Below are 12,163 nucleotides of genomic sequence, written 5' to 3' on the forward strand. Positions count from 1 at the left end.
CTTTTAACACAGTTATTAAAAAAATCGAAAACTGTGTGAAAATAATGAAAGGAGCAACCGAGATTAGATTTCCAGAACAGAAATATTAACAACAAATATTTTAAAGAAATGGTCTATAGTAATAATCGATATTTTTATGTTAAATATTTGTTATAATGCGACGTTTACAAGAATAACCCCGTTACTGATGAAGGGCACAAGCATCAATAATATTATCGAAGTATAAATTATTATTATAAAATATAAATATTTATTCCATACATGTAATAATGTGGCTAAAAATGTGAAAGGAAAAACATAGGGATATTGGAAAACTCTTTCAATTATAAGAATAACGTATTTTATTAAAATCCTCACACATTCGAGAAATTACACGTAAATTCTCACAATGTAAGAGTACTTTGAAAAAAATTATATATATCTCATTTAATTTATATCAATTTATAAATTATGTATTTACAGTAAACAATATGACTAACTTTCATCATCTTTTTCATATTACAAAGAGTCATTTGTTTGCGTGTGTTTGTTTTTTCTTCCTGCAAGTATTATAAATATTTTTCACATACCAAAAATGTAAACCACGACTATTAGTTTTATTTCTTAACTCTTTATCACACAATTTGACTGCAGTTAGTCGATTTGTGTTTAGATACCTCACGTAGACCGATTTTCGGGACGATGTTAACCATTCTCTTCTTAAAGCGCGCAAAAGAACAATCCATACGAACATTATTGTGGAACCTTTATATAGTAGTAGATTTGCTAAAAATATTCTATTATAACCTTCGTACGAATGAAAAACTTTGATTTCACTATTTTTGTAGTCCGTGATTCGTATAATGTCAGGTACAATGCCTGCATCAACCTGATCAGCTGCAATTAGTTATATTCCACCACCTTGGATTTCAAATTCACTAAACTCTTTAATATTCAAACAGTTCTTCTTTAATCATGATTTTCTAACAAATCCACTCATTGGAGGAGGACCGATGGATTTGTCCGATATTGGTGCAGTGGGATCTATTGCTGTGCCAGGTATCGGTGACGTTATGTCACATTTGCTAGATGTAGATGGAGACGATACCAAGGATGGGGAAGGAGTCGTTCGTTCTATCGAAAGCGTTTGTTGAGGCAGTTGAGCATCTGTCTGGATACCCATGGAACCGTATATCTCTTTTAACATTAACAACATAGTATCTTCAGATTCCCTAAACAAAAATAATTTATTGTTTAGTCTTTCTCTTAAATATGAAGCTGTAAAAGATATTTTATTTCGATATATCAACCACGAGTAAAGACAATCTTGAAAGTTAAAGGACATTTTAAGATCATACAGAAAAACATAAACCTATAAGGGAAAAATATTTCTAACTTTTCCAAGTTCTAAATTAATAGATAGAATAGAAGTATCTTTCAAACTCTATTCAATATGTTTTATTGACTTCCGATAAGATTTTAGAAATTGTACTAACCAGTAACAGACGTGGCTTGTCAAAGCAAAAATGTACTCGTTAATGTATTCAAATGGAGCTTCCTGAAGAACGTAATCGATTCTTCGTCCACCATTTAATTTACCCACTTTAAAATCTGCGCCACCGTCGTCGGTGGTTTGTTGTTCTGGCACAGTTGGTGTTTTTTGTAATTCTTCTTCGACAACTTTGTTAATTTCTTGCTCGAGGGTACCGTTATCCGGTTTATGAAATACGGTCAGCTGGTAGACCGAATTCCATGTATTCCTTACGGAATCAAGCAACCTCTGTTTCAAATCCGCTCCAACTCGAGCCATTGTTTCCTTTAATTCTGCAACGTAGGGCAAACAGATATATTTTGTTATATCAAACAGGAGATAAATATTTCTGGACACATTATATTTATGTATAATTTAATAATTATGTTCTTTGTTCCGATATAGTAAAAAAAATCGTTAAAACCTTAATTGTTCAAAATTGTTATCGCAAAAAAAGATTAAGTTAAATTTTTAAAGATTAAGATAAATTAAGTTAAATTAATGTAATAGATTTATTCAACAATCTATTTTAATCAAAATACTACTAATGAAAGATATGCATATATATTTATATTTAAGTAGTTGAAAAAAATTGTTTATATTTTTTAGTCATTTAGACACAGTGACTCATCCAGAATAAATGTAACAATATACAATAAGACTTGCATAGTAAAAAACAAAAAGGGTTGAAATATTTACCTAAATGCATTCTTTTTCGTCCTTTATGATGCGGTATTAACATTGGCCGGTACTTGTGAGCTTCTAGATTAATGAGTGCCTCAACTCTATAGGCGACAGGATCAAATGGATGAAATATATTGAAGAAAGCTGGGCACGTCGGTAGCTCAAAGTCTTCTCCGAGCATATCAATACCTCGAACTGTTACGAACATACCAATCGGACTACCAAGAGCGAAAAAGGCACGTGGGTGAAAATTTAATTGCGGATAATGTATATAAGGTTGACCTGTTCCAGCAGCACCTATCACATAACTTATCTTTTTACTAAGACGTCGCTTTAAAGCTGGCCCGGATGATGTTTGCAAAGCATTGTTCTCTTCTTCTTTCTGCAAAAAAGAAAAACAATTACATCATAAAACAATTATGTTAATATTTTTTCTAATGCCTTATTAATTACTTAAAATCTGCCAAATATAGCAAGATGTTTAATAGACAAAAGTATGAAATTTCTTCATGGAATAACAAGTCAAGGAATTAAAAATAACTTTCTTCTCAATGAAATAAAATGAGAAGATTTGTTATTTATATCTAAATATTATTATCTCATTTATATCATCAATAAATTTCCAAATAACTTCGAAGGAAGTCACGTGATTCGTATTCCATGAAACATTTAACGTTGTTAATAATTTTAAAACCTATTAAAAGATTGAAATCAAATTATCTTTAACGCTTCTAATTAAACATCCTTTTATTTTAAAAGCGTCTAATCAGTCCTGTAATTTTGAATCGTGTAATATTTTATTCCACAATAAAATAAGTGAATACATATATTCACTTACTTTTTCTTCAGTCGTTTCAGTGTCATCGGCATTCGGTTTCTTATCGGATGCTGGTTTCTGATGGCACAAAAGATCAAATAAAATCAAGCTGCCCAACGAATGACCACCTAAGTAGATTCCTCCTTCGAAGTCTGGATTCCTTTCTTTAAAAAGCGTGTACAGCCTGTTCATCTCACTCCCGACTGTTTGCATTATGGTTTGGCAATAGACAGGACTAGTGTAGAAAAGTATGTCGAGCAATGTGTCGTTGGTGAAGTGTCGTAATTTAGGTATACTATCCAACGTGATGGCCTGTAACTTCTTATCGATTCCAGTGTCTTCAGAGTGGAGCGTCGTGTGCCAAGAAATAGGTAAAACTTCTATCCTATTCACGATCCTTTGCTCGCTAGCGGTCCGATAATGCGACTGAACCAATTGCAGCGATATACTTCGAAATTCGTCAACTGCAACCATACAATATATATCATATTATTAAAAATATACGAAGCAAATATTGAAGCAATACATCATTACTTGATCAATAGTGTTTCAAAGATTTAACTAAGAAACGTATATTCTATCTTTTAAAAATATTGGATGATTTGTTCGAATTTAGACTGAATGTGAATTTGTGCTTGAAATTTTCTACGAGACGTCTTGTAACTTCTTCCAAAAACTTTAATGGTTTGAAAATAAAATTAAAAAGTATATTAAATTTGATAAAATGTTCTAATTTCGTTTCGTTTTAAAAAATTCTACACACTTGTAAAGTTGACTATAAATGTTTATAATCGGCATTTCAGTAAGATGAAATATTCGTATTTGGAAGACTAATTTCCTAACTTTCTAACTTCCTTTTTTTCTATTAATTAAGCAATTGATATGTAATTTAGCTCCATATGTTGACGGTTTTGTATGTTTCGAAGGGTCTTCGTCCACAAAGGGTTAAAAATATTATTACTCTCTTTGTGAATACTATAAATTCATTCAAATCAAGATTAAAAAGGTTTTGTTATTGCGTGTGCAAGAAGTGTCCTCAATAGTGAAATAATAACTTTAACTCTGTTAAAATTAATTCAATTAACTCTCATAAAATCTTAACAAAATCAGGAGTTAATAAAACATTAAAATTAATGAAATTAAAAACTTACCGACTTCTTCGACACTTCGGAACTTCAAATCGCAGACACTCCCTATACCATGAACGAGGAACAGAAGATGGTCCACCGTCTCAGGTTCGCCATCATCAATGTGAAATTCGTCGAGGCCCCTTTTTACCACTCGTGGCCTACTAGCTGCACCCTGTAAATATGCACTGTCCTCTGAACCCTGTACAAATCATGATTGAACATTTCCAACAGAACCATGCGCGCATTATTTAAAAAAAATAATGCATCACCCAAAATCACTTAGTAAGAGTATTGATGTTAGAAAAAAAGTGAAACATTTAAACAATGTAAAACATTCATAGCTGCTAAGTGAACTTTCTAATAAAACCAACTGTAAAGATTTTTCAGCATTTCGTACTTATAAATATATTACCTAAAGCAAATTTATTTTAGCGAATGAATTATAAAGTCATCGACCTTTGGAATCTACAAAGCTTGAATACTTCGATTAGCATCATATACACATTAACAAAGCCGTTTCTGTAAAGCTATTACGGAAAGAGTTACTTCGTATTATTTTACGCTAAAAGAAAATATAAAATTCAGATATATGATATATCATTTAAAGAGGAACAAAAATTTTAGCAAAAACGTATTTTCCAAAATTTAAACTGATTTCTATTCATTCTTACTCAAAGGTAATTTTCTATTACGGGATCTTATTGCACATTATATAGAACTCAGCGATTATAATTCTTTAACATTTAACTTCTAGGTTCATCTATAAAAAGAACAGAGGAAGCAATACTCTCGTAACAACATGCCTGTTAAATTATGTAATAATAACGCTTAACGTCAGCACTATTGTAATGATCATATACAAAGTATAAGCAATTAGAAGAACATAGTACAAAATGTAAAATAACCACTTTAACATGTTGCGTCAATTGTAAAAATTGCGGAAATAACATTTTATAACAAATTTAACTTTATACACATATATTGGCATGTCGTAATCGAGATCGTATAAACTATTCAATACAGAATACATACTTTAGCAAATACAGGAAAACTAAATAAAATATAACTCTAGCATCACAGTAAGATAAATTTCAGTAACAAGAATGTTTAATTTCATTTTTTTTAATACTTTTTCAAGTTTATACTTGCATGAAAGCGAACCTTTTTTAATGGCACTGTACCAAAATTAAATAATTCGAATACAAAATAAATGTATTCTCAATTTCTTAAAGAAAGTGATTTATCAATGCAAATCGTTTTCATTTAATTAGCAAATAAAGTAATGTTATAAGACCCATTCTTTTGGATATTTTTATTATAAACTAGACTCTGTATTGGAAAAAGTGTCCTTCCGAATTCAAATATAACAATCGTAACTATGTATTAAGCAAATATTAATTCACAGTATTCTTAAACAACAATGTTGTCTAATACCAGTACATTACGATATGAACACGTTCGTTACCACCATTTATCTCGCTAACAGTCTTTATAATTACAATATTTTATTACAGGTACTCTTCATATAACATGTATAAAATGTAACAAAGAAGAGTTATCTATTTTTTGCTAGATTATTTTCATAAAAAATCTGCAAAATATTAGTTCCACTTTCCTCGCGTAATATACAGATATATGGAACTAGTAGCAAACATTTTAATATACATATATTTAACATATATATTTCATAGTTCCTGGATACTTTGTAATCCAAATAAAACAACTTAAAGTAAACATTTAAAATACCTTATTTTTAAAATATTGATACTAATAGCAATCAAGATAATTTGGAAACACTTCAGGGTGTACGTAAAATGTGTTCACGTTAAATATTGACTTCATTCGAATTCATTATTTGGTTTGTTCATGTAACTTATTGATAAATATAGACTATTTACCGCGCTATTACTCCAAGACGCCGTCACCTCCGGGGAGACAGGCGATGTGTAATGAACTTGAACCGTGGCACCATGGAAAATAACGTACTCCCCATTGTTCAAATCGACCCTTCGATTCCAATTATTCGTCATACACGCCTGTTTATACTCCTCCTCGAGTTTCGCAGCGACGCTCTCGTCGTAAGGGATGTATTTTGATTCAGCGACCCCTTTGAAGAACCAGGAGCACCGTCTCACTTCCGTCGATACTCCGCTCCAATAAACGGGAGATCTCCGACGTCGTAAAATGTCGACATCGTAACGACCACCGTCAGTAGCGACGGTAGTCTCGGGGGTAATTTCAGTGGAATTATGAACCTCTTCTAAGCGTAAGCTATCTTGCATAGAAAACGGAAGCCATAACACTTTGTGTTCCACCTCTTTGCGATAAAACCAATGATGATACACCGTTCTGTACTGCATGCGTTTGTCTGGGGGACCAGCAGTCTGAAATTTATTAACAGAACAACACAGATTTAACTATTTTCTTTTAGTGACAGGTTTAATTTAGTTCTGAACTGAAACACGAAACAAGGTACCAACTAGCTTTATTACTTGAAATATTTCCGAAGTAATTAAAATATCATGAATATGTTACATATGACAGTTGCATAACTTTCTGGAGACCACAATAATATAACAATTGTTTTATTTCGTTGTAAAATGTTAATGAAATAAGAAGGTAAATTTTGCTTGTTTTTCTTGTTCAATGGATTGGTATTGTCAATTAAATGAAGCGATATTTTACTGTTATTATTAGATTATTATTTACTTTTTAATTTTTGGAATTATTACAGTGTAAACAATGTTTACACGCCTTTACGTTTTCTTGCAACTTCTGGGAACTGTTACGTACGACCTTCTTCGTAGACACTCATTAATTACTTAACAGTCAATGAAGATTATATAAGCGATGTTTCTTTTTTAACTTCTATACTGCTGAGAAGAAATTATATACTTAATCTTTAAATCTTAAGAGCACTTTGTTGATTCATCAATACATTGAAAGCGTCATGAACGTGTTTCATTATGGTTAATGATTTTTAAAAAACTATTTAAAGTACTGATGATTGATTTCAGTAGATTTTAAATATCATTGATTCGTTGAAATGTACGCACTATGTATATTAAAAATTTTAAAAATAAAAATGGACACATAATAAGCAAGTAATAGAAGGAAAAACATGTTGATAAATAAATGTAGCGATCTGAAGAGTCAAAAATTAAGTAAGAATGTTGCGTCACAACAACATAGAAGGTAACAAAAACCTTATATATAGAGGTCTTCTCTGACCGAAAAGCTTTTTAAACTTATATTAAAAACGACTCATATATATATATATATGATATATATATATATAACATATATATATATATATATATATATATATAACATAATACAGACATACATAAACATCGTACAGCATCACGCAATGCAAAAGTTCTCATATCTTACCAAATTTTGAGAATTAGCAAATACGCTATCCGTAGTCGAGCGACCACCTAGTGGATTAATTGACATTTGAACTGGACTCAGGGTAGCCGAACCTGTCGGTTCAGGTACATTTGTCAGCGCAGGAGGGCTCGGAAGGAATATATTATTATTTCCAACCGCTGTAGCGTACGTTGTCGTCGAACCAGATAAATCCTCAAAGTAATGTTGAGCCTGATTCAATGGCGGTTTCGGTGGTTGCACGAAGGAAGAAACGTACGGATGATGTTTCGCTGGTGGTGGTTTTTGCAATTCGGTTTGAAATTCCAAAGGATTGTAAAGTTGCGGTGGTGGAACTGATTGAGCCACTGTGTCACATGTTGTGTTAGCGACCACCGTATTAGAAACCGAATTGTCCCAGAATGTTGAAGGACTATTGTACTGAGAGCTAAAGTACGCGTTCAAAGGCGGTTGCTGTGAATCGTTCTCCGAGGTAGTTTCCGTTAAATCAACATCTGTGCTAGGTTCTTTATACTGAGAAAGCGAGAAATGACTGACGTTTCCCGTTGAATCGAAAAACGAGCTTGCCGGTTGAATCGATTGCTGCGGCTGTTTAACGAAAGCACTTGAGCTTGTATTCTCAACTGGAATATAGTTTAAATTAGACTTCTGCTGTACCGTCTGATCCTCGAGGAAACCAGAGCTTGGCGAAAAAGGCTGCGTTTGAAAATGTTGGAAGGATGATACGTTCGACGACACAGCATGACTTTGGGTCACATCAATCTTTTCAGCCGCTGTATGCTCTGCTTTAGAAGGTACTGCTGTAAGTACAGAACTTTCCTGTGCAACAAACGAATCTGCTGACGAATCTAATTTTAGCAATTCACTGTTTTCCTTGATATCGCCCAAAGCCGCTTCGTCAGAAGTTTCAACGGCTTGACCGTCTAATATATTTTCGTCGGTTTTGATCGGCACGTCAGCAGGTGAGTCTAACGGGTCTTCTTTTCGTTCGGCGAGCAAATGTTCCAATTTTTCTGAAATCTGAACCGCTGAGGTCGGAGCAAATGTTACAGTTGGTTTAACTTCGATGGCGGATGCGGATACATTGCTCTGCAAAGCTTGTGCTTCTACTTGACTCGATACGTTTCTTGCAACGATTGCCTCCTTTTCCGAATTAATCGACGATAAAAAGTCTCGTTGATTGGCGTACAAGTCGAAGCCAGGGAAAGAAAAGTTTACCGGCGTGTTCTGCGGAGTTGCGGTTTCTGGAACTTGAACAGGAATTGGCCGCGACAATGACTGCGGAATCGCTGTTCTTCCAGTTAAAGGCACATTCTCGTAGCCGGAGCTCGGACTTTGCGGAGTTGCACTTCGCGGAGTTCCGGTTGAGCTATGCGAGACGCCGGATGCGACTGGACTAGACCTGAAGGACTCTTGCCGAGAATTAGCTTGGGATAATTGTTCAGGTGTTGAATGTTCGAGCGACGGCGTTGTAGAAGCAAGAGTTACAGCAGGCTGATAAGTTTGAGCTGGAGCAACTGATTCGTTCGGGTTGAAAATATTTAATGACACGACATTCTGCGGTGTGAACTCTGGCTGAATCGGTGGTGTAGAATATTGTTTCGATGTGTTTGACGTCAATTCAGGTGGCGGTGCGTATTTAAGACGTCTCTGATTGCCAAGTCGATACGAAATGGGTCCTAAAAAAGGAACAGCGATAAGTTATTTTATGGAATTAATCCAAAAGAGTATAAAGGACCTGCATTATTATGAAATTAAAATTGAGTATTATTTGTACTTTTATTCTCTCACATAAGAAATTTTGTTAAATATAAAGGCTGAATAATAAAACCACAATTGAGGTACTGAAGTAACCAATCATTCAATACATTTTCGTGTAGCTGTTCATGAATGTTCCCAAACTTCCGAATACTTTAATAGTACATTCAATTTATATAAAATATTACATTATTAAACTATTATATAATATAAAAATTTAAATAATGATATAAATGTTTACGAATCATATGTAAACATAAATAAATTTAGTAATACAACAATTTTAGTGTCTGTGACCAGACTGCAAACAGATCATTCGACTGCAAACGATTAATAATATAAGTCCAAAAGAACACAAAAGCCTATAGAATGATTGGTTTATTCTATTCCGTGTCTGCCACAAACCGTAAACACTTACCATCACCCGATGAAGGTATTGTTGGCGGCGCAGCAGCTGGTTGCGGTGGTGCTGATAAATTGGGACTATTTCCGGAATAAACCTCACCGGATTTCGCGAAATTCGTGCGTCGCGAGTCCTGGAAATTAGAGACCGGGGGTGGTGGCGTGTGCTTTAGAGAATCGCGACGATCGGGTGGTGGCAAATGAGGATTCCTATTCTGTAAGCTGGCTACGTTCTCTTGCCCTTGATTCGAGGTCTCCCCAGTAATTGACGATAAAGACAAGTTCGGCAAAGATGAAAGTATCGAGGTAAAGTAGCCCTGCCTCGCTGGCTGATTTTCTGGAGCTTTAGTGGTCTCGGAATGTAAAGGTATAGGCGTAAACTCCGAATCCGTGACAACTGGAGCCGCCGGTGAAGTCAAATTCTGAGAATTGACTGATCCCTGTCCTACGAGGTTCTCCAATTCAGCATCTAAAAACAATGGAACATATTGTTTCTAATTTTTATACATACAATGTTTTAAAGTGAAATAAGTAAAGCAACTCAAAAGGAAGCCATTTTTAAGATTACAAACGGCGATGCTTAGGTGTATTCGAATTTCTATTGAGTAATTTTGTTTATATGTATTTCTTAAAACAAAGATATCTGAAACTGAGAGTACTAAAAATAGAAGTACGAGAATTTGAAGTTAAAATGGTTTTCAGAATTTCTGGTAATGAAATTAGGAATTTGTGTATTAAACATTGAATATTTTTTAAAAATGAAGTGAATTGCAAATATAAATTCTTTTTAAATAATTTGTTTTTAACACACTGCATGTGGAAAACGTACTTTGCAGTCTGTCACTGAAGCGCGGGTCACGAAAAAGTACGTATTTAATAGATTTATGCTGAAGAGCGGGTATCGTATGAATACGATGGATATTGTAAGTGTGTATGATGTTCGTGTTGCTAGGCAACGATATATGTATAATAATAATATTTCTCCGCAAAAATATATACAGACAAAAGTTTAATGACTCCTTAAAAAAAATTAGATATGTTTATTCTCTACATAAGTCTGTAGAACATCTTAAAGAGATAAATCAAAATCTTGTGTAGCTATCATTTTATTTATCTAATTCCTGTATAATGCTAATTTCATATTCGCTTATCACGTGTACTGCTCTAAGTATGAAAAAGAGATTCTGTATACGGCAAACTATTTTCCAGTGAATGAGGATGTGCACTTATCGTTAATCTGGATTGACCTTCCGTTTCACTCTTTATCTCACATCTGAAATCATCGCTTCCACAGTTTTAAGACTATTTCAGAATAAGACCTTCGAGAACCGTACTCGAATGGTAAATATTATACGTTACATCAGTTTGCCTATTTCCTAATCATTCGGTCATGAAAATCAATGTTTCTAACATTAAAATTCGCATAAACTTGATAATTACGAATCCATTTGTAAGATAAATACCAAGCACACTTGACTGAAAACATAGCATAGACAAAGATAATCATAGAATAAGCGTAAACGGTATTAATACTTAGATTAACACTTTATCCACCGCAAGCCTATTAATCGACTTTTCCATTACGAATGCTTAATGATATACGTATATAATCTATTAAAATGACTCTGCTTTAAAATAGAAGAAATGCGATATAACGAGATTCCATACACTTCGATTTTCAAGTTACAGAGCTTTGCAAGTAAAAACATACACTCTTACACCTGACCGAAAACCATATTTTTAATTATTAACTGGTAGCCTCGATCAGGAGCCGTAGATAAAATGTTACGATCATACCATTTTACTAATCTAAATCTGGGAATGTCTATTATAATTTTTTGGAAGATACTTCACTCCTATATAGTCGAAATACAAAACCTACTAAATTATTAAACATGTCTTCATACTCCTTCCGTCTAATAATAAAAATAATTCAAAATTCAAATACAATTATCTTCATCTCACAAGGAATCCTTTTCAACCATCAAACACCGATTTTGATGAAAGTTATGTAAGACATAGTTCTCAAGAAAATATTTAGCACGTATGTTTTCTTATCGGCCAACGTCCACTTTAAACAGGTGAAAGCACCCCTCAAAATTGAGAGTTGAAAGTGAATTTTTTACAGTATTTTAAAGTAAGCGAAAGCGTAACGATCGAGAGTAAGTGACCTGCACAACGTTGCAGGCCAATAGTTTCCAATTCGGCTTTGAAGGGGTATATTTGAGAGTTTGTGGAGAGTGCGAATGAAAAGAATGATTGTAAGGAACAGAATGATTTTTGAGTGCAAATGTAAAGAGAATCGTGCGTTGCCCTTCGTGACAGTAAATTGTGTGTCGCTAGTATATAGTTTCCTATATTTAAACATTACTTGTTTTATTATTCATAAACATAATTATTTATTAGTTTTTCTATATTTCCGTGTGTTATTCCCGAACTACATACATATATTCACTGTACATTCAATACGAA

General features: G+C 33.5%; 1 protein-coding gene across 4 annotated transcripts in view; it reads right to left on the bottom strand.

Annotated features, from left to right (window-relative positions):
- Positions 1-328: 328 nt before the first annotated feature.
- The window catches only part of LOC116429085 (uncharacterized), a 31,335-nt gene continuing 19,500 nt past the window's right edge, over positions 329-12,163 (bottom strand). For 3 of the 4 annotated variants that reach the window (XM_031981542.2, XM_031981544.2, XM_031981545.2), the window contains 8 exons: positions 9,708-10,160; positions 7,535-9,210; positions 6,040-6,525; positions 4,163-4,340; positions 3,033-3,475; positions 2,210-2,576; positions 1,476-1,803; positions 329-1,211 (listed from right to left, as the gene is read on the bottom strand). In XM_031981542.2, coding sequence (XP_031837402.1) covers positions 953-1,211; positions 1,476-1,803; positions 2,210-2,576; positions 3,033-3,475; positions 4,163-4,340; positions 6,040-6,525; positions 7,535-9,210; positions 9,708-10,160 — 4,190 coding nt within the window. In that variant the 3' untranslated portion in view covers positions 329-952. The remainder of the gene's footprint in view (positions 1,212-1,475; positions 1,804-2,209; positions 2,577-3,032; positions 3,476-4,162; positions 4,341-6,039; positions 6,526-7,534; positions 9,211-9,707; positions 10,161-12,163) is intronic. The other variant, XM_031981543.2, reaches the window with a different exon arrangement.

This window comes from Nomia melanderi, chromosome 2, assembly GCF_051020985.1.
Source record: "Nomia melanderi isolate GNS246 chromosome 2, iyNomMela1, whole genome shotgun sequence".
Classification (NCBI taxonomy): domain Eukaryota; kingdom Metazoa; phylum Arthropoda; class Insecta; order Hymenoptera; family Halictidae; genus Nomia; species Nomia melanderi.